Source organism: Ammospiza caudacuta, chromosome 16 (genome assembly GCF_027887145.1).
Source record: "Ammospiza caudacuta isolate bAmmCau1 chromosome 16, bAmmCau1.pri, whole genome shotgun sequence".
In the NCBI taxonomy this organism is placed as follows: domain Eukaryota; kingdom Metazoa; phylum Chordata; class Aves; order Passeriformes; family Passerellidae; genus Ammospiza; species Ammospiza caudacuta.
Window position 1 is genome coordinate 2,976,859 of NC_080608.1, and position 20,028 is coordinate 2,996,886.

The 20,028-nt window shown below is 53.1% G+C and overlaps 2 protein-coding genes across 2 annotated transcripts; one reads left to right on the forward strand and one right to left on the reverse strand.

Moving 5' to 3' along the window:
* Window positions 1–4,468: 4,468 nt before the first annotated feature.
* Window positions 4,469–13,945, reverse strand: ZMAT2 (zinc finger matrin-type 2). Its single transcript, XM_058815137.1, has 6 exons — window positions 13,889–13,945; window positions 9,852–9,945; window positions 9,274–9,397; window positions 8,207–8,280; window positions 6,333–6,478; window positions 4,469–5,276 (listed from the first exon to the last, which is right to left on the reverse strand). Exons 1-6 carry the CDS (start codon window positions 13,904–13,906, stop codon window positions 5,133–5,135), a joined length of 600 nt encoding a protein of 199 aa, XP_058671120.1. The 5' UTR covers window positions 13,907–13,945; the 3' UTR covers window positions 4,469–5,132.
* Window positions 13,946–14,025: 80 nt separating this feature from the next.
* On the forward strand, window positions 14,026–19,994 carry LOC131564907 (histidine--tRNA ligase, cytoplasmic-like). The gene is made up of 12 exons (XM_058815523.1): window positions 14,026–14,223; window positions 14,312–14,431; window positions 14,748–14,843; window positions 15,615–15,740; window positions 15,884–15,991; window positions 16,419–16,517; window positions 16,828–16,921; window positions 17,852–17,979; window positions 18,062–18,304; window positions 18,992–19,108; window positions 19,405–19,551; window positions 19,759–19,994. Exons 1-12 carry the CDS (start codon window positions 14,026–14,028, stop codon window positions 19,813–19,815), a joined length of 1,533 nt encoding a protein of 510 aa, XP_058671506.1. The 3' UTR covers window positions 19,816–19,994.
* The last annotated feature ends 34 nt before the right edge of the window (window positions 19,995–20,028 follow it).

Genomic DNA, 20,028 nt, shown 5'->3' on the forward strand with positions numbered 1-20,028 from the left:
AGGATGGGGAGCTGTGAGCTGGGGGTGGTGTTCTGCTGCAAGAAGGCAAAGCTGCCATCAGCAGCTGCTTTGATCTGGAGACAATTACAGACGAGTGTAGGACCCTGCTCCACTCAGCCAATAAATAATGGAATTTCTGTGTTGACACAGACAGATTTCCCCCAAACTGTCAGAGAAGGGGAGACGGAGTGAGTGAACAGGAGCCCGAGAGGCTGGAGGGAAGGGGAGAGAAGCAGGAAGGGGAAGGAATGAAGCGGGCCTGTGGGAAAACAGGGAGAAGGGAAAATAAAAATAAGTTTGGGAAGGCAACACGGATGGGGGGAGCTGGGCAGGGAGGAGAAGAAGCCTAAGGAACACATATTTGTAGAGGGGAAGAAAAATCAAGACAGGAACTGTGGGTGGAAACGGAGGGGGGAGTTCTGCATACGCAGCTGGAAGCCGAGGGAAAAAAAATCTGAAGGTGGAAAAGAAAGAGAAGGAGGAACAAAGGCATGGCAGTGTCCCCGGGGCTCCCTGGCTGCCTGGCAGATCACACGCTCCCCGAGCAGGGACCATATTCCTGCACAGAGCGGCCCTGACCCCCCCGGGGCGCTGAGCCGGCATGGGAGGCACGCATGAGTTGGTGAAATGGTGCCACTGGTGTGCAGCCAACAGCAGAAATTTGCTCTGAGATCACAAGTCCCTGAAAAACCTCCTGCGGATGGCCTGTCCCCATGCTCCCCCTGCTCCTCCCCATCTCCCTCTCCCTGCTCCCTCTGCAGCCTGGAGCTGTTTGTTCTCTGGCTGGTGATGGTTTTGTACTTCACTCACGACAAAGCAAAACCTCCCTTGTGCTCAGGAGCCCCACACTGAGCCCAGCAGACACCATCCATCCAGCAACCCTCCAACCTGGGTGCAGCAACACACCTGACAGGGATGGGGGGCACTGGGGTTGTCTCCTTCCTCCCAGTTTGGAACACTCCAGAGCCCTGCTTGTTCCCTCTTGGCCCCATCTGTGGCCTGAGCTGGCTCAGCCCCAGAAATTTTGTGTGTGGAGTATGGCCCAGCTTGCCAGGGTCTCCAGGCCAAGCACCACTTCACTGTGGGTGTCCCTGGCTCCCAGCTTGGTCCTTTTTGCAAAAGCTGGCATTCAAGCTTCCCACCCAAGCTCCAGATGGGAAGCAAATAGCTCCCAGCTCAGGGATTCTCCCCTCTGTAAATCTTCATTTTGCCCTATCTCTGTCTCCCACCCCTTTCTCAACCAGAGAAAGATGTGGCTGCTCTGTCCTGTGGCCCCTCCATCCCTGGAATTGTTCAAGGCCAGGCTGGATGGGGCTTGGAGCAACCTGGGATAGTGGAAGGTGTCCCTGCCCATGGCAGGGGGTTGGAACTGGCTGATCTTCAAGGTTTCCTTCCAACCCAACCCATTCCAGGATCCTGTGATTCCTGTTTCCTTTTGCAGCAACCCCAGCTCTAATCAGGGGCTGAACCTTTGCCCTGGCACAGATCAGATCCTGGGGACACCTTGTTGTCCCCACACAAGGAAGGCAGGACAGGATGCAGATTGGGCCAGGCCCTGACTGTTCCAGGTGGCTCTCAGCACACAGCTCTCCACAGAGCTGGGAGGGGACAGGAATGCTGCCCCTGGAGTTGTGTGGGATGGTGCCACAGCACTGATGGGACTGATGGCAGCGTGGGACACCCAGGAGCCTGCACAGAGCAGGGGGGGTGGCACAGTCTGCCAGCACCACTGCACCAGGTCAAAGCCAGGCAGGAGGGAGGGTTTCCAGGGATATTGCCTATGGATGTTGTTTAGCTTTAACTCTGGCAAATGGCAGCAATGCCTGCCTAACTGGGGCAGCAGTAGCTTGTGGCCTGAGCAGTGGGAGGACTAGAGCTCCTGCCAAGCGCTTAAATCTTCCAGGATGTAAAACTGGTGTAAATTGCTGAAAAAACAGGTCTTTCTGCTAATAAAGTCACAGGGAATGATTCAGCTAGCCCAGACAGGGTAACACACAGGGCCAGGCTGGGACCCCTTCTCCAGAATCACTTCAGGTCTCTGGTCCCATTCATCTTATTGGGATGGTAGAAATGCTGCTGCTGCTCCTCTAGTCCCAAGCAAGATGTGTAGAGAGTGAGGGGAAGGTGGTTTAGCAGGAGAGGGTGGGGTTGAGGAAGTGCCCAGAAGCCTCCCAGGGTGCCCAGAAGGAAAGAAAGAAGAGCAGCTGGGTATTTGTGCTCAGCCCCTCCATGAGGCCTCAGCCCTTCATCCCAGGATGAGGCCAGGGAAGATGTCTGGGAGAGGGGAAGTGGAGATGGTAAGAGAGATTTATGTTTTTTCTGGGGTCTGCTGTGATGCCTGAGAACTTCTCCAGACACTGCCATCAATAGTCAGTGGGATGGAGACAAGGGAGGTCAGCTCAAGCTGAGCACAGTCCCCAGCCTTCCTCCAGGTCTTCCATGCCACAGGTCATGAGGAAGCTGCACCTCTGCCCAGGCACTGGGAACAAGCACCAAGCTGGCTCCAGGCACCTCAGAGCACTTTCACATTAGGAACAAGCAGGACATCCCAGCCTGAATGAGCAAACCACGCAAAACATCTCTCCTTGCTCCACCAGATCCCAGTTTTAACTTGAGGAAGAGCTAATGAGAACCAGTAGGGACAGAGCACCCCAGCATTGTTCACTGGAGAAGAAGGGGAGCTGCAGAGCTGGGTCTTCTCTCAAAGTATAGCCCCAAGTCTGACCCATCAGCACCTTAAATTCAACATGGAGATGGCAAATACTAACAAGGAGTCATTGAGAACCACTGCTCCAGACTAGGGGCTGAGAGCCTGGAGTTAACACCTCACCAAGCAGTGGTGGGAGCAAAGAGTTAACATGGCTGGTACAGGGAATGTTATCTGTCTCTTCTCTAAATATTATTTCCTCCCATGAAACCAGCTTTTCATCCTTGGCTAGAGGCAGCTCCCGCTGCTGGGAATCCAGCAGGAGCTTGTATCTGCTGCTGCACACACCACTGCTCCCAGCAAGCTGCCGAGACAAAGAGCTGCGCTCCCCCGGCGCCAGCAGCCCCAGCACGGGGAGCTGGGGCTGGGGCTTTGCCCCCCAGGGTGCAGGTGGCCTCGGGAAGGGCTTGGGGATGACAGGCTTTACACCAAAGAGGAATCTCGTTATTCAAAGCGCTGCGCTGTGGAGGGATTTCCTCCCTGTCTTGCAGGGACAGGCAGGGCCCAGTGGCAGGAGGCTGTGCAAACACCACCACCGGCCCAGGAGGGTTTCTGTGGGGCTGCCCATTTCACACCTTGCCCCTTGGGTGTGCCAGGATGGACAAGACCAGGATACACCGTGGGAAAACCAAGCTAGCAGTCACTGCCTCCAAGGTCACAAGCTGGAAAAGATGGGGGATGTGGGGCAGCCTCTGCCCCATTGTCAGCAGCATCAACTCAACAGCTGCATTGAGGGGCTGGGTGTCTGCGAAGCTGGTGGCTGGAATAAAATGGCTGCTGCTAAATCTTCTCTGAAACATCCTAAACTTTTAATGTGCATGAAAGCACGGCAGCATCCCTTTCGCACCCCGGAGGGCACAAAGGCGCGAGCGTCTCCGCTCTCCCATTCAGCCGGAGCCACGTGCTGCAGCCTGAACAGCGCCAGGAACGTGGCTGGAATGAAAGTCGCCCTCCCAGCCCATGTGCTCAGAGAGCCAAAGTCAAAGGATTGCCAAGTTAAAAGGGTCAAACCTCCAAGGACAGCTGTATCTGACTGACTATGTATCATTTCAATAGCATCTTCAACGGGGATTATAATCTGAATTGAAGCGGAAAGACCTGAGGCAATGAAGCTGTCAGCAGGCTAAGATTAAGGAATTAAAACAGCAGCACAACATTACAGGATTTGTTCTAGATGTATTAGAAAGAGCAGGCTAAACACTGCAGCCTTCCCCAGGCTGGAAATTTCATACGAGCACGGAGAAGGGCAAGCGCAAGGATTTCATCAATATACATAAAAAGAGAGAGGAGAGCGAGACAGAGCTACCAAAACCCAGCCATGCAAAATATAAATCCTAACTGCAGACGGAAATGAGTCACACAAGGTTTGACTGAGGTAAATAAAAGCAGAAATGAAGTGGATTTAGGGGAAGGTAGAGGTGAAAAGACACTGACAGCCAGCAGACAGGAAAAAAATGGCCCTTAATATACTAAGGCTGGTAAAATCTGGAACACAGCCCAGCCTGTCTTGGATTGCCTGATGGGAATGAAGGTCCCCAGCCCTGAACTCCCTTCCCCTTCCATATTCTTACACCCATCTCCAGAATTACTTAAAAAAGCCAAGAATGATGGCAGTGGTCTGCCTAGGGCAGCTGGGAGCTGAGCCAGGAGAGGAAGGCACACACCTCACCTCTGCCACCACTGGATCCCCAGAAGGCCACCCCAGCTCTGTGCTCTTCAAAGCTCTCAAAATAAAGAAGGCATCAAAACCCCACCAAAGGGCCCATTAAAACATTCCATTTATTTCTGGCAAATTGTACACACCTTTCTTCCATTGGCTCTATCCTAGACCAGTCATGGGGAGGAATTTCTCCCCTTCCTTAAAGATACTGAAATTATGGGCTAAAACACAAAGAAAAAGAGGGAAGTCTCCCTTGCAGAAAAAACACACAGAAAAGTTTCAGCAACCCAGACTCCATGCAGCCACTAGCTCTGCTCAGCACAAGCCATAAAGATGCACCTCTCACACTGCTTGCTGTGGCACATTTCCTTCATTATGAGCCTAAAAGCAAGTGAATCCCTCCCAGCATCTCAAACATAGCTTGGGTGACAAGTAGGGCCTGGTTGACAACTAGATTAATCCTGAACCAGGCCACCTGTGCAGAATGTGCACTTTGTTGACAAAAAAATGTACCCAACAGAGCACTTCCCTGCACACACACGGCCACAGAGCAGCCAGATCTAGGACACAGAAGGAGAAGGGAAGCTAATGAGAGGCAGAGCTTGATCTGCAGCACAGGTAGAGTATGGAATTGCTTTTCAACTCTTCCAGCCAACTTCTATTAGGAGATTTACATATAAGTCCTCAATCAAGTCTTTGAAGAGTTATCCAGAGTTCCCTGGGTAAAAACAAGCTGTTTAGAGAAAGAGGAGAGTCCAGAGCTGTTCAGTGGTTCTTTTTGGTTGAGCCAAAACCAGAGAAACCCATCACAGCTGCCATTTCATCATCCTCTTCAAAGGTCAAATCTTCCTCTGCCCGCCTCTTCTTCTCTCTCTGCTTCTCCTTCTTGTAGGCTTTGGCCTTCTCCTCCTGCAGTAAGGGACACAACAGCAAAACAATTTGACCTCCTGAGCTGAAGGAGTTTTGAGACACCAGGTACTGCACAATTACCACAAATCCTGCCCACAGCAGCCAAGCTGTTCCTGAGGAAATAAACAGCAGAAATCCTGGCCTGTAGTCCTCAAGGAGGAAGTTCATCAGTGAATCCAACCCACCCCATTTCCCAGGCCAAGAGCAGAGACACACACACAAATAGACAAAATGATGCATCATCGAACTCTCTCTTCTGAGCAAACATCCCAGGTTTTGCCTGGAATCAAGGCTGGGACAAGGAGCTGGTTTGAAAGCAGGAGGCCATTCCCTTGTCCAATGCTTGGTGGCAGGGACTGTGATGCCTGCTGGCTCCCAGCCTGGCACAGTGACAGCTGCTCACTGGAACAGAGGCTGGAGCTCTGAGAGGCTTTCAGGGGGGTTTTGGCATCAAAGAGTTTGAGCTGCTCTAATCAAAGTGTTTTGCTCTGTGAGGATCATGAGCCCTGGAACAGAGCCAGAGGTTTGTACTGGGTGACACCAAAGCATGGCTTCAGCTCCCAACTTAGCAACTGCTCCCACCATTCTGCCCTCTGTGCTCCTGAACACAGCCATGCCCTGGAGAAAGCTACATCAGGAGCTGCTGCTGATTTCCTTCTTGCCATCCATTGACTGGCAGCAGCTTTTCAACCCACAGCACCCCCTTTGCTGCTGGGGCAACTCCCTCCTAGCCCCCAAATAGAGGGGGCTCAGCAGCACCACAGCCTGCCTGAGAGCAGAGCACAGGGCTGCTCTGTGAGCATCCCAAAGAGCTCTCCTGTGCTGAAACAAAGCTCAGGCCTTGGGCAGGGAGACTGAAACAGGCAGTGATCTGTAACCTTGGGTTATGTGGCTGCTGATAGAAGAGAAGCACCCATAGAAGCTCGTAGGAGCAGATGAGAAGCCCATGCTACCAAGAACAATGCTTATGAGGGACAAGAGTAGGAACCAGGGTTGATTTCCTCCCCAAAATTGTTTCTGGGGAGCTTTGCTTCCTCAGCTGCTGCCCAGACTTACCTCCTCACGGAGTTCCTTCATCCTCTCCTCAAAGTCATAATCCTTCTGCTTCTCCTCCATCTTCTTCTTGTTCACCTCAAAGCGTTTCTTCACCTGGTCCAGCGTGGAGCGCTCCACCCGCATGGACATGCCCAGATTCCTCTGGTCTGGAGAACACGAGTGGAATCAGCAGTGATCTGCATGAAATCTCCATCCCTGATCCCAATTTAAACAGCACAGCACCACCTTCCTGCCTGTCAATCCCCTCAGAGCACCTTCCAGGGTCAGATTAAGGATTTCTTAGGTTGGAGAGTGGGCTTTAGGGCCATACCATAACCCACAACAATCCAAACACTACTTATAACAAGAACACTGACTATTCTTTAAAGGTTCCTTATTTGGATGCTCCCTGTCATTTGCTCTGATGCCTCAGGAAATTTAATCTTGGACCAGTGGAATAAAAAAGGGTTGGAGTGTTGAAAAAGGAGCTAGAATAAAACTGACAGGCTGGCATCTCTCAGCTGTGGGCGATGCTAAACAAGACATGAGTGGCACTCAGAGATCCTGATTACACAGGACATTCCCAGCTAAAGCAGAGAATATAAAGTCAGGCCTCTGATTCAGTGGCTCCTCAGAGCAGATTCACAGTTTTTCACTTGTGGGTAAGCCTGTGCTGACAGGGCTACCCCCAGAAATGCCTCCAACCCACATTTCTGAGTGGATCCAAACACCCTGTTCCCTCCAGCAGCCCTGCACAGGTTTGTCCCAGAGATGCAGCAGCACTTGGAAGCTTAAACTACACACCAGGAATTAGTAAAAGGGCCGCCAAGAACAAGCAGGTCTGAGCCAGATTTACTGACAGGAAAAGTTCCCAGACATATTCATATACTAAGGTACTGTGCAAGCAGCCACTTTCCAATCCCAACTCAGCCCTACAACTCATGCCCAGCCACTCAGCCATGGCAGGATTTTTGATTCCAGATTCTTTCCTATGAACTTCTTGCTCATCTCCCAATATGTCAGACAAGGCATGTTGGCACCTTCCTCCCATCTACATAAAAGCACGGGTTTTTAAAACACTGTGTTTTCTTTTCTGAGCTACAGAAAAGCACTCCTCAGGTTTCTACTGAACCTCCTGTTCTCAAACAGCCCCATGTGCAGGTCTGGAGCACACATATCTCTGCCTTTTTGTAAACAGGTGATTTTCTGACTTCCACAAGGAGCCAAAAATACCTTCATGAGCAGGAACAACATGCAAAGTGTGTCAGTTCTGTTCTACTGCTCCTTTACTTTCTCTACATTCCCCCCTCTCTGAACATGCCAGGAAGAAGCAATATCCACAGTCAGATACACGAGGGTATAGTCCTGGTCTGAGCTCTAGAGCTCAGGCATCAGCCAGTTCTGAGTTTGTACTCAACTTCTAGAGAAGTTTCTGATCCAAAAATAAGCCAGTCCCAGCCCTTTTACTTATCTAAGTACTTCTTTACAGTTTGAGTGCTGTAAAAAGATTCTCTCCAGATTTACAGAGGAGACATCATGATTTGGTGGGTGGACTAAATGACCTCTGAGGGTCCCTTCCAACCCAAACTACTCTAGAATTTTCTGACCCTGGGTTTCTCACAGCATTGACAGGAAGGACGGGGAAAATAAGTCCACAGAGTACACCAATCACTGTTTCTGCTGGGCTTATTCCATGAAAATGGCCCAGCACTCTGGAAGGTGTCAGGAGATCAGGGCAGCATCTCCACAGCTCTCATGGTGAGCTCCTACATGCTGATCTCCTAAGCTCCCTGATCCATAGATAAGTGTTCAGCCCTCAGACATGGGTGATGCTCAAAAGGAACAGTCCCTCCAACTCAACCAACCCTCCAAGGAGGCAAAGAAATGCTCCTTACGTTTTTTGCCATTGATGTGATCCAAGAAGTTGATGGAATCCTTCACCACACAGTCACATACATTACAGTAATACCTGTCAGGAGACACAGAAGAATGAACCCCAAAGCATGACACAAAACTCAACCCACACAAGAGACAATCTGTGTGTCACTGGGGACACAGGACACTTCTCCAAGACAAGAGGACCCCAGTGAGGAGCAAGGGCAATGGACAGGCTGCCATGGAGGTACCAACCCTGATACCAACACCCCTCTGACATGATAGAAACAAATTCTGAGCTGCTCTGCAAGACACCAGGCACAGCATTTTCTCTTGCAGCCACACCCTACTGGGTGGGATGGGCTTTGTGACACAGACTGCCCTCTCCCAAGGCAGGGCTGGCCAGCAGCTCAGGTTTCTATTCCACAGTCCTCTCACCTGGCTGCAAGGTAAGTGCAGCCATCCCTATCACTCACAGTGCAACTCCCTGATGAGCACAGCTGTGCCTCCTGCCCATCCTAAGAGCTGCTGCAAAAGTCAGGGGCTGAACTGCCACCCCTGGGTGCTGATCAGGGCTGCACATCTCCCTGGCACTGCTGCCCAGAGAGACACCAACAGCTTCACTCCTGAGGTGACACAAACTCAACACATTGTTTTGATGCTTTTGATGGCTTAGGGTGAGCTCAGAACCGTTTCAGACCTTGGTGGAACACGAATCACACAAACAGTGGCCAAACACCATTCCTAAGAACAGCTATCTGGATGTTTCTCCCATTCCCAGTGCACAGATACCCAAATCAGCGGCAGGCCTGGTTAAAGACACCCAAGCAGGCAGCAGAGATCTGCCTCTGCTGGTCCTACAGGTGGGCAACACTGATACCAAGGAATAATGTCCAAAGGGGCTCAGCCTGCTGGGTCTGTTCCATATGTTACCCCAGGAGACAAAGTTTAGGTGTAGAAAAATGCAGCCCCACGATCCCAGGCTCCAAACACAGAAGGACAGCAGCTCCTGGTGCCCTGGGAGGGGTCTCAGCTCTGTCACAGCTTCCCAGTCTAACCAGCATGACTCAATAAGACCACAACCTACCCTCCCATCTCTGACTGAGGGGTAGTTTTGGTGATGACAATGGTTTTCCCCAGCTTGGATTCCAGGTCCACTTTGTAGTCCCGGTGCCGCAGGAGCTCCCTTTTGACAGGCTGAGCTGGTTTGCCTAAAACACAAACAAAAAGTCAAGCCTGACATGCTGGATTTCACATTCCCCTTGGTGCAGAGGGGCCTGCTGACTACCTGATCCACGCAGAAAATGCACCTTTGTTTTTATATCAGTACAGGATATAATTTCCTCCTCACTGTTTCCTGGCTCCTATTAGAACCAGGAGCTGAAGTATCTCCAGCTCTCATTTGAGTTGTATTCTGAGATCTTGTTTCCAGCACATGACTGGAAACAAGAAGAGTCCTCCTTCCCCAAAGAAGAGTCAGCCCCTGGAAAGGTTCTCAGGAATTTCTTTTGTCAAAAAAACCCAAAAACATACTCAGTGGCAAACAAAGGAGAAAGGGAAGGAGCAAGCCAGCTCTTTCCCTTTGGGATTCAACTTCTCACTGCTCTTCCCTCCCAAATTCCCAGGGTTTGGGAGGCTTCAGTGCCAACCCAGCACACTGCTCACCATCTTTCTTCTCCCTCTCCTCCGTGAGCCGCTTCTCCGCCAGTTTCTCGTACTCATCCTTGTCCCACTTCCTGCGGAAGTCCAGGTTCTTGTTCTGGGAGGGAAACAGAGTTCATTACCATTTATTCCACAGCCTGATCACCTCTGAGGGGGCAAAGAGGGGGAATCACATGGCCTGTGAGGCCAGTGCAGAAAATTAGGAGAATTATATTATATCCCCCTGTCCTCTGTTTTCCATCCAGGAGTTATGGATGTGGTTTAAGATAATCACTCTCAGCATGCCTCTAGCTACTACTAGAATAATTTCAGAGCACTAAAAGAAGAAATGAGTTGATCTTAACAGCTCCTGAGATGATCATCCAGGCTTTTGCCTTGAAAATCAGACTCAAATGGAATTGAAACTGATGGATCTCAGACCTGGGAAGGGCCCCCTGACAAACACAGCAGCAGATTACACCTCCTTCTTCCAGAAGCCAAAAGAATCCAAGCTGCAATGTCAGACAAGGAAGCTGCAAAACGCAGTCTGAGCTAAAGAGTTTGATTACCCTGCAGGAGCAGGGAGGGCTGTGCCTGTCTGCTCTCAGCAGTGTCTACGTGGTGCAGGCAACAAAGTGCAGAGCTTGCCATGAAATCACAGGCACCAGGGTGGGATTTCCAAGTGAGCACATGGACAAGCAAAGAACAAGCTCTGAAACCCTGTCAAGACAGGGCTTGGAGGTACCAGGGAAGCATCTGTACAAAATCCACAGGTTTTGCTGTCCTGCTCCTGCAGCTTCACACAGGAAAGGGCAGGAACACCTCCAAGGCATGCTGGCCCTTTGGGAGCTCCACAAAACTATCTGGCAGCGACAGGATACTTGAATAGAATCCTGGAATGGTGTGTGTTGAAGGGACCCTAAAGATCATCTTGTTCTACAGGCAGGGACACCTTCTACTGTCCCAGGTTCCTCCAAGCCCCATTCAACCTGGCCTTGAACACTTTCAGGGATGGGGCAGTCACAGCTTCTGTGGGCAACCTGTGCCAGGGCCTCCCCACCCACAGAGGGAAGAATTTCTTCCCAGTATTAAATCTAACCCTGTTCTCTGCCAGCGGGAAAGCCATTCCCCCTTGTCCTGCCACTCCATGCCCTTGTTCCAAGTCCTTCTCCAGCTCTCTTGGAGCCCCTTTAGGCATTGGAGAGGGCTCCAAAGTCTCCCTGGACAGAGATTGGTGTTCAGTCATCCCCAGGCTGAACAGCCCCAGCTCTCTGTCTCCAGAGCAGAGGGGCAGCAGCCCTTGGAGCAATCCATGGCCTCCTCTGGGCTCACTCCCACAGGTCCATGTCTCTCCTGTGATGGGGCACAGGAGCTGGACACAGCATGGGCATGAAGGCAGGCTGAATTCAGGTGAAGCTGGCATTGAAGAAAACAAAGACTATTTTTTTGGGTGGATTTCACTCAGTCCCCAATGCTGAGGGTAGAAGTGACTGGGGAATTCCTATTCCACTCACATTCCAAGCTCTTCCCAGCATTTGCCCCCTCTGCCGCTCAGGCCCCCACACCTGGGATCAGTCATGGTTTCACTCAGCCAGCTCCTGAATTTCCTGAGCAGATAAACCCCCCTTTGGATAGAGCTGCATTCCCTCAGCATGGCAGGGAGAGCCTCTCAGTTTCACATTAACGAAAGGACAAGATGTATTTAAAAACACCTCCGGGGGAGAAGGACCCCCCTCACCCCACACCCCACCGCCTTCTCCGCTCAGCCAAATCAAGAATCCAATCACAATCCAAAGGACACAAATCCCATTTGGAGCTACAGCACCAGCACAGCCATTTAAAGTTCTCTCCTCTGGCAATCCTTCAAATGGAACGAACAACTACTGATAGGGATGAAAATGCCTTGGGGAGGCGTAGAAAAATTCTCATTTATTCCCAGAGCTTCTTAAGCACTTTAAGGATGTCGTAACAGGTTTTATTAACCACCCTGAGCAAAAGAAAAGAAAATATCACTGAGTGTAAATTAACGTTTGGGGGTATTTTCCAGACTCTCCTGCATGCCAGGCATTATCTCAAATCGTAGCTGGTGGGAGCCTGCAGAGGGGGAGGTTTATTAGCTGCTTCTCCCTCCTGTTGCAATAAAAGGAAAATAGTCTTTTGCAGCTCTTTTACCAATCTGCCTCATCCAGGCGTGGGGAAAGGAATTAAACTAAACTGCGTGACAAGATCTTGGTTGGACAATATTTGAAGGGATGTTTCTGAATTGCTCTGCTGCAAGGCCCCAAAATCTTTATCTCAGAGCTGTTTTAGATAACAGAGAATACTTCTCAAATTAATAACAATCATTAATAACCAGAAGAGCCTCACAGCCTCCTGCTCCCTCTGGAGATGGACACCAATGGTGTGCCCAGCATCAGCATCAGCACCAGAGCCTGTGAAACAACACAGGAGTCTCAGGCCAGGCTCAATCCAGCAGGAATTCTCAGCTGGCAGCTGACAATAAGCCACAGCCCCCACCTCCCTCACAGGCAGGCACCCTGCTCCTGACCTCTCCCACTCCATGGAATTGATGCTGGAATGGTTTGGATTGGAAGGAACCTTGAAGAGCAGCCAGTCCCACCCCCCTGCCATGGGCAGGGACAGCTTCCACCATCCCAGGCTGCTCCAAGCTCCATTCAGCCTGGCCTTGGGCACTGCCAGGGATGCGGCAGCCACAGCTGCTCTGGGTCTCACTTCTCTGTAAGTGGCTTCAAGGAAGGAAAGATTGGCCAAAACCCCTCAAAACCACAGCCCCTGTGCTGCTGACAGCTTTGGGATGGCACTGGAGGTGTCCCAACAGCCTGGCTCTCCACTCAGGCTACACCTGCAGCACCTACCTTACCCATCCCATTTTAACACTCACAGAATCATTGAGGTTGAAAAAATCTCCAAAATCATCAAATCCAAGCTGCGAGAGATGCCCCCCTTATCACTCAGTCCAGAGCACTGAGTGATACATCCAGTCAGTCCTTGAACACCTCCAGGAATGGTGACTCCACCACCTCCCTGGACAGCTCCTCCCAATGCTGGACAGCCCGTACTGGGGAAAAGAAAACCATCTCCTAATTTCCAACCCAAACCTCCCCTACTGCAACTTCTGAGGCTGTTCCCTTTCATCCTGTCATTGGTTGTCTGGGAGCAGAGCCCAACCCACACCTGGTTGCACCCTCCTGTCAGGGAATTGCAGAGATGTTTCTCCATCAGGACAGGGAAAAAGCGACGAAGGGAAGGGAAGGGAAGGGAAGGGAAGGGAAGGGAAGGGAAGGGAAGGGAAGGGAAGGGAAGGGAAGGGAAGGGAAGGGAAGGGAAGGGAAGGGAAGGGAAGGGAAGGGAAGGGAAGGGAAGGGAAGGGAAGGGAAGGGAAGGGAAGGGAAGGGAAGGGAAGGGGCCACCCGCACGAGCCATCGCCCAGCCCCTGGAGGTAGATGGGGGTCCCTGCCAGGGGGCTGGAGGTGGGAGGGCACCTCCACCCACCCCGGAGGCTGAGGCAGCTCCATCTCTTCATGCTCCGCGGCTGGGACAGGCGGAGCTCCGGCCCTAGGACGGGAGGATCACAGAACCACTGCGATTGGAAAAGTGCTCTGAGATCATCGAGTCCAACCTCTAAGAACATCGACCCAACACCACCGTGTGAACCGGACCAGGGCACCGAGTGCCCCGTTCTGCCGTGTCCCAAACGCCTCCAGGGACGGCGACCCCGCGACTTCACCGTGGGCGGGATCGCGCTGGGGCCGCCCCGCTCCCAGCCCCGAAGGTATCAGGAGAACCCCAACCTCCCACCGCCCACACACAAAGCTGCAGAGAGCAGGGATGAGCCCCCTCCCACCCCACACACACCCGCCCACCGCGGCAGCCCCGGCCCCGCCACATCCCTCATCCCGCGGCCTGGCACCGGCCCCGCCCGGAGTACAGCGCGGTGCGGCGGGGCCCTGCCAAGCCCGGTATGAGCAGCGGGGGCAGCCGGCAGCCCACACTGTGAGGGCAGCCCACACTCGGAGGGCAGCCCCGGCAGCAGCACCTACCCCGCTGCCGGACGCCATGGCGAGCCGAGGGCACAGCACCGGGAACTGTCGCGCGGCGCCGTAAAGCGCGGCCGCCCGCGCAGTCACGTGTCCCGCCGCCGTCACGTGCGGGCGCTCCCGGTGTGCCGGTGCCGGCCATGCTGCGCCTCGGCCCCTTCGCCGCCGCCGCCCGCTGCCTGCCGGCACGGCCCCGCCTCGGGCCGCTGTGCCTCGCTGGGAACCGCGGCAGCTTCGCCCGGTCCTGGCTGCCGGCCGGTGACCGCGGAGCCCTGTACCGGCAGGTGCGGGCGGCGGCGGCGGGCGGCGAGCGGCTGCCGGTGCTGAAAACACCCAAGGTAAAGGCGGGGAGCGGGGGTGGCGCCGGTGGGTACCGGCTGTTCCCCCGCGCCCTTGCCGCTGACGGCCGCTCTGTATCCCGGGCAGGGCACCCGTGACCACGCACCGGCGCAGGCGGCGCTCCGTGAGCGGCTCCTGAGCGCCGTGGTGTCCTGCTTCAAGCGGCACGGGGCGGCCGCCATCGACACCCCCGTGCTGGAGCTGCGGGTGAGGCGCAACGGGAGCTCTCCTCGCCCTCGGTGTGGGGAACGGACCCGCCCGGGGGCTGTGGGACCGGGGAGCGCCCCCGGGGCTTCGGGACGGCTTTGGGAGCTCCCTCCGTGCGGGGCACGGCCAGGCGGGGAGGGCAGCTGGGCATTCACTTTTGGTGCTTTTTGGGGGGACGGGGACGTGGGCTCAGGTCCGAGGGGGCTGAAGGGGTCTGTGTGTAATGCCCGGTTCGTGGGGACCGAGCTCCGTGCCCCACCTCGGGGACCCTTCAGCCCAGAGCCACCCGGTCACCAGCCCCTGTGTCCCTCCCCAGGAGACGCTGGTGGGGAAATACGGGGAAGGAGCGAAGCTCATCTACGAGCTGAAGGACCAGGGAGGGGAGCTGCTGGCCCTGCGCTACGACCTCACCGTATCCTGTGCTCCCAAGGGGATGGTGGCACCCTGAGAGGATGGTGGTGCACCAAGGTAGTGGCCACCTCTGCCTTGAGGGATCGCTCTTGCCCTGGCCTGCCTGCAGGTCCCATTGGGGTGATGGCAGCCCCCTTGGCCATCCCAGCTGGTCTGGCTGTCATTGTCATGACTTCACACCATCTCCCAGCCAGGCCCACAGCAAAGTCCCTTCCTGCTGTGGACGTGCACCAGTATGCTCCACTGTACTGGTTTTATCTGCACCTCTGCTGTGCCTATCCCACCTTGCTAGTGCCACCTGCAGGTGTTCATCCCAGGCCTTCTCAACCTCCACATCTCAACAACATCTCTTTCCTTCAATGTCCACATAGCTGTGCCATGCATTGAATTCCCACTGATCCCACTGTGAGAGGGAGGGATGATAGGAGAGGGTCCTTGTGTATGGGACATTGTCACACAGTGGGTCTGGATGAGGAAATGGAGCTGTCCTAGCGTTGAAGGAGCTTTGGTGGTTCATTGTACTCATCCTCAGCCCGGGGGATGATCTCCCTAGAGGTCGTAGAGTTACAGAATATCACAAATTGGAAGGGATCTGTAAGAATCATCCAAGTCCAGCTCATGACCCTGCACAGGACAGCCCAGGAATCTCACCATGGTTGTGAAAAAAATTGGGAAGCGGCTGACAAAGGGAAGGGGAGATGGGAGGCTTTGGGGTTCAGCTTCTACAGCTCTGAGGATATCCATGTTCCCATCCTTAACTCCTCGGGCCCAGGTGCCCTTTGCTCGCTACCTGGCCATGAACAAGATCACCAAGATGAAGCGTTACCACGTGGCCAAGGTGTACAGGAGGGACAACCCGGCCACCACGCGCGGCCGCTACCGCGAGTTCTACCAGTGCGTGAGTGTTGTGGTGCCAGTGCTGCCACCAAGACCACAGGGCCAGCAGGGTTTTCCTTCTCCAGCTGCTGCAGAGCAGCAGGGTGTGCATGACTAAGGCCCCCTGGCTCTGTCAGGAGCTCCCATCACTTCTTCTGCCCCCAGGACTTTGACATTGCTGGGCAGTTTGACCCCATGATTCCTGACGCCGAGTGCCTGAAGATCGTGCACGAGATCCTCAGTGACCTGCAGCTGGGGGACTTTGTCATCAAGGTGAGACTGGCTGGGGTCTCTGTGCCATGGTGGGAAGCAGTGGTCATTGTTCTGTGCTTTTACACAGTGGCACCTGCTCCCACTCCAAGACCCAGAAGTTCATCCCACATCCCTACCTCCTCATGGTGTATATGCAAAGGCTGGACCTCGGCTTGGACATGCCTTAAGCTGGGAATACCAGGAGCTCTTTTGAGGCTGCAGTCAGCAGAGTTCTCTCCAGGACTGACCACAGTCTGCAGAATTACAGTAGCTGACTAGATTCATAATGTCACAGGGTGGTTTTCATACTTCTACACTTTCTCTTCCCATGGAATTTGGGTGCTGAGAAATGAGGAGATGCCAACAGCTGCAACTTCCCACATACTGGGAAAAAAAGAAATTACATCAGAGGGTACCCCCAAGGTTAGCATGCCTCTCCCTCCCCCAGGTCAACGACCGTAGGATTTTGAATGGTGTGTTTGATGTCTGTGGTGTTCCAGAGAGCCAGTTCATCCCTGCCTGCTGCACCATAGACAAGCTGGACAAGGTCAGCACTGGACTCATGGGGAGACACTTCTGGTCTTGGGATGGATGTCTTAGGCTGGGCAGTGTTGTGGCTGTTCTTGTTGAGAAGAGTTTCACAGCAGCTGAGGTGGGGTCTGTAAAGGATTTGAGGAGTTCTTGGGCCTGGTTAAGAATAAAGCCTGGTGATTTGTTAAAAATTCCTGTAAGAGAGAGGGGGCATGGTTAGCAAGATTCCTGACTGTTGTCCCACACCCATGTGCCCATGTGGGCTGATGGAGGCAGTGGGTGAGGAGAACATCCTGCAGCAACTGATGCCATTCTGTGCCCTACAGATACCATGGGAAGAAGTGAGGAGTGAGATGGTGGGAGAGAAGGGGCTCTCTCCCGAGGCTGCCGATCGCATCGGGGAGTATGTCCAGCTCCACGGTGAGTGACCACCACAGGGTGCTGCCCTTGGCCTTGTTCAGGGCTGGGGATGGAAGGTGTAGGGCCCTGTGACAGTGGTCACAAGGGTTCTTGGATGAGGGAAGAGATGAGAATGTTGATTCTATGTTCAGAAGGCTTGATTTATTATTTTATGATATATATATTACATTATAACTATACTAAAAAGAAAGAGGAGGAAAGGTGTTACAGGGCTTGCAAGGGTCTTCAGGGTGAAGAGAGAGACGAGAATGTTGACTTCATGTTCAGAAGGCTTAATTTATTATTTTATGATATATATATTACATTATAACTATACTAAAAAGAATAGAGAGGAAAGTTCTCAGAAGCTAGCTAAACTAAGAATAGAAAAAGAATGAATAACAAAGTTTTGTGTCCAGGCAAAAAGCAAGAACAGCTCTGCCGTGAGTGGTCAGTAAATCCAAACATTCACCCAAGACCAATCATGCATCCACCTGTTGCATTCCACAGCAGCAGATAACCATTGTTTACATTTTGTTGCTGAAGCCACAGCTTTTCAGAAGGGGGAAAAATCCTAAAGAAAGGATTTTTCACAAAAGATGTCTGTGACAGAAAGGTTTCTTCAGAAGGCTAGCTAAGAATAGAATAGAAAAGAACGATAACAAAGGCAGCTGGCTTGGACAGAGAGCGAGAGCCAGCTCTGCTGTGACTGGTCACCAAATCTAAACATCCACACGAGACCAATCACGGATCCAGCTGTTGCATTCCACAGCAGCAGATAACCATTGTTTACATTTTGTTTCTGAGGCCTCAGCTCCTCAGAAAGGAAAAAATCCGAAGAAGAGATTTTCACAAAAAGATGTCTGCAACATGGCACAGCTCTGGCTGGCCGGGGCCACCGTGCCGGGTGCTGGTGCCCTGGCACAGCTGAGGCACGGCTGGTCCCCACAGGTGGGCTGGACCTGATCGAGCAGCTTCTCCAGGACCCACAGCTATCCCAGAACAAGGTGGCCAAGGAAGGGCTGGGGGACATGAAGCTGCTGTTTGAGTACCTGACCCTGTTTGGCATCACGGGGAAGGTGAGGAGCTGTGGGGCAGGAGGGGGAGCTGCCCCTCCGGGCCCCGAGCGGGCGGTGACGGGGCCGCCCTTGTGCCCCGCAGATCTCCTTCGACCTGAGCCTGGCGCGGGGCCTGGACTATTACACGGGGGTGATCTTTGAGGCTGTGCTGCTGCAGCAGGACCACGAGCACCTGGAGGAGCCGCTCAGCGTGGGCAGCGTGGCCGGAGGCGGCCGCTATGACGGGCTGGTGGGCATGTTTGATGCCAAGGGCCGCAAGGTGCCCTGCGTGGGGGTCAGCATCGGCATCGAGCGCATCTTCTCCATCCTGGAGCAGAGACTGGAGGTGGGTGATGCAGGCAGTGCATTGGGGAAGGCTCTAGGAAGAATAATTGTTTATTCTCCAGCTCCACAGTGCTCAAGAGAAAATAATTTTGGGGTGGCGCTTCCCATGCCTAAATATTGATGCACAAAAGACAGAGTCCTTTTACGCAGCCCATCAGGATGCAGGTGTGGGCAGCTGAGGGCAGCATTTCTCAGGAGATGTCAAGGAAATGTTAGAGACAGCCTTGAGCTCTGGGCCTGCCTCTGAGCTTTGTGCCCCAGTCACTTTATTGTGTCTTGCCACTGAAGTTTTCTGTCCTGGGGATTCTGAAGCAATGAATTTGGTAACAGCTGTGAACTCACTCTAATAAACCCCAGGAAAGCCTCTGTGGAGATTCATCATTCTGTGTTTGGTTCCAAGCCTGTGATTCCTTGCAAGTGAAGCTTAGGCAATGTGCTTGTACCTGAAGAATCAAAGGAGACACTGGGAAGCTGTCCTGGTCCCATCCAGGAGGCTGGCCAGGGTCCCCAAGGAACAGCAGCACACAATTAAGCAGTGTGACACAATGCAGAATCTCTGGGGGGCTCATTAAAGGTGCCCAGGTTGTCAGTGACTGAGTTAAGGTCTGGAGATAGATGAGTTGAGGTGTTGTGAGCTGCAGATTCCCACAGAGTCACTCCCATCATTGTCCCATGCGTATCCTTTCAGGCTTCTGGGGAGAAACTTCGAACAACTGAGACCCAAGTGCTGGTGGCTACACCTCAGAAACACCTTCTTGCTGCCAGAATGAAGCTCATCTCCGAGCTGTGGGATGCAGGGATCAAGGTAAAGGAATGACTTGGGCTTGGCCGCATCACAGGTGAGGGAGGGAGAGCCTGAAGAGAGCTGTAGCACAGCAAGACCAACCCCATTAGTTGTGTGTCTCTCCAAGATCTGGGCCTGTCTGAGCTCACAGAGTCATTCAGGTTGAAAAAGACCTCCAAGATCATCAAGTCCAACCTTTAGATCTAGGCAGGCAGAGCAGTAAAGTGGTTGCTGCAGGGTTTGGTTTTTGGTGCTTTACTGCAGTATCCATTAGAGCAAAGTTGGGTTAGTTGTTCACCCTTCCCATTCCCTCCTAGGCAGAGATGCTGTACAAGAAGGATCCCAAATTGCTGAAGCAGCTGCAGTACTGTGAGGACACAGGGATCCCCCTTGCTGCCATTGTGGGAGAGCAGGAGCTGGCAGATGGAGTTGTCAAGCTGCGAGATGTTGCAACAAGAAAGGAGGTGAGAATGCCCTTTTATCCCAGGTTTTAAAGTACTTCCAGACTCTGGAGATCACTGGAGAGCTCTGGGTTTTCCCTCAGCGTTCCTTTGGGAGGCCATAGCACAGATCTATTGGGTAACTCCAGAAAACCAGTCACAAACTGCATTGGTATCCTCACTAAGTCCTTAAAAGTGCTCTTCTCTACTGCTGCTCTGTTTGCTTTGTAGGTTGATATCCCCAGAGAAAAGCTTATTGATGAGATCAGGAGAAGGCTGGAGCCCTGAGGACGTCTCTGGCTGGAGCTGCTTGGCAGAACTGCATGGCTGGAACCCTGCAGCATCCTCAGCCCCTCCCTGCCTGCCCGGTCTGGGGACATCCCCTGGCCTAAGGCTCATTGCCTCGGCTCAGGCAGTGAGAACTGAGGAGTAAGATGGTTTTGACAGCTATGGACGGTGCAGTCACCAGGTTAACCTTCTGGTTAGCTGCTCTGAAGGTCA

Excerpts from the sequence above, each read along its gene's own strand:
- ZMAT2 (XM_058815137.1), bottom strand. Across the intron at positions 9,398-9,851 it reads GGAGAGGGAGAAGAAAGATG|GCAAACCAGCTCAGCCTGTC; the intron begins GTGAGCAGTGTG and ends TTTGTGTTTTAG. Across the intron at positions 5,277-6,332 it reads TGAAGGAACTCCGTGAGGAG|GAGGAGAAGGCCAAAGCCTA; the intron begins GTAAGTCTGGGC and ends CCCTTACTGCAG.
- LOC131564907 (XM_058815523.1), top strand. The coding sequence starts at position 14,026 with ATGCTGCGCCTCGGCCCCTTCGCCGCCGCCGCCCGCTGCCTGCCGGCA. Across the intron at positions 14,844-15,614 it reads CCCTGCGCTACGACCTCACC|GTGCCCTTTGCTCGCTACCT; the intron begins GTATCCTGTGCT and ends CCTCGGGCCCAG. Across the intron at positions 16,518-16,827 it reads CCATAGACAAGCTGGACAAG|ATACCATGGGAAGAAGTGAG; the intron begins GTCAGCACTGGA and ends TGTGCCCTACAG.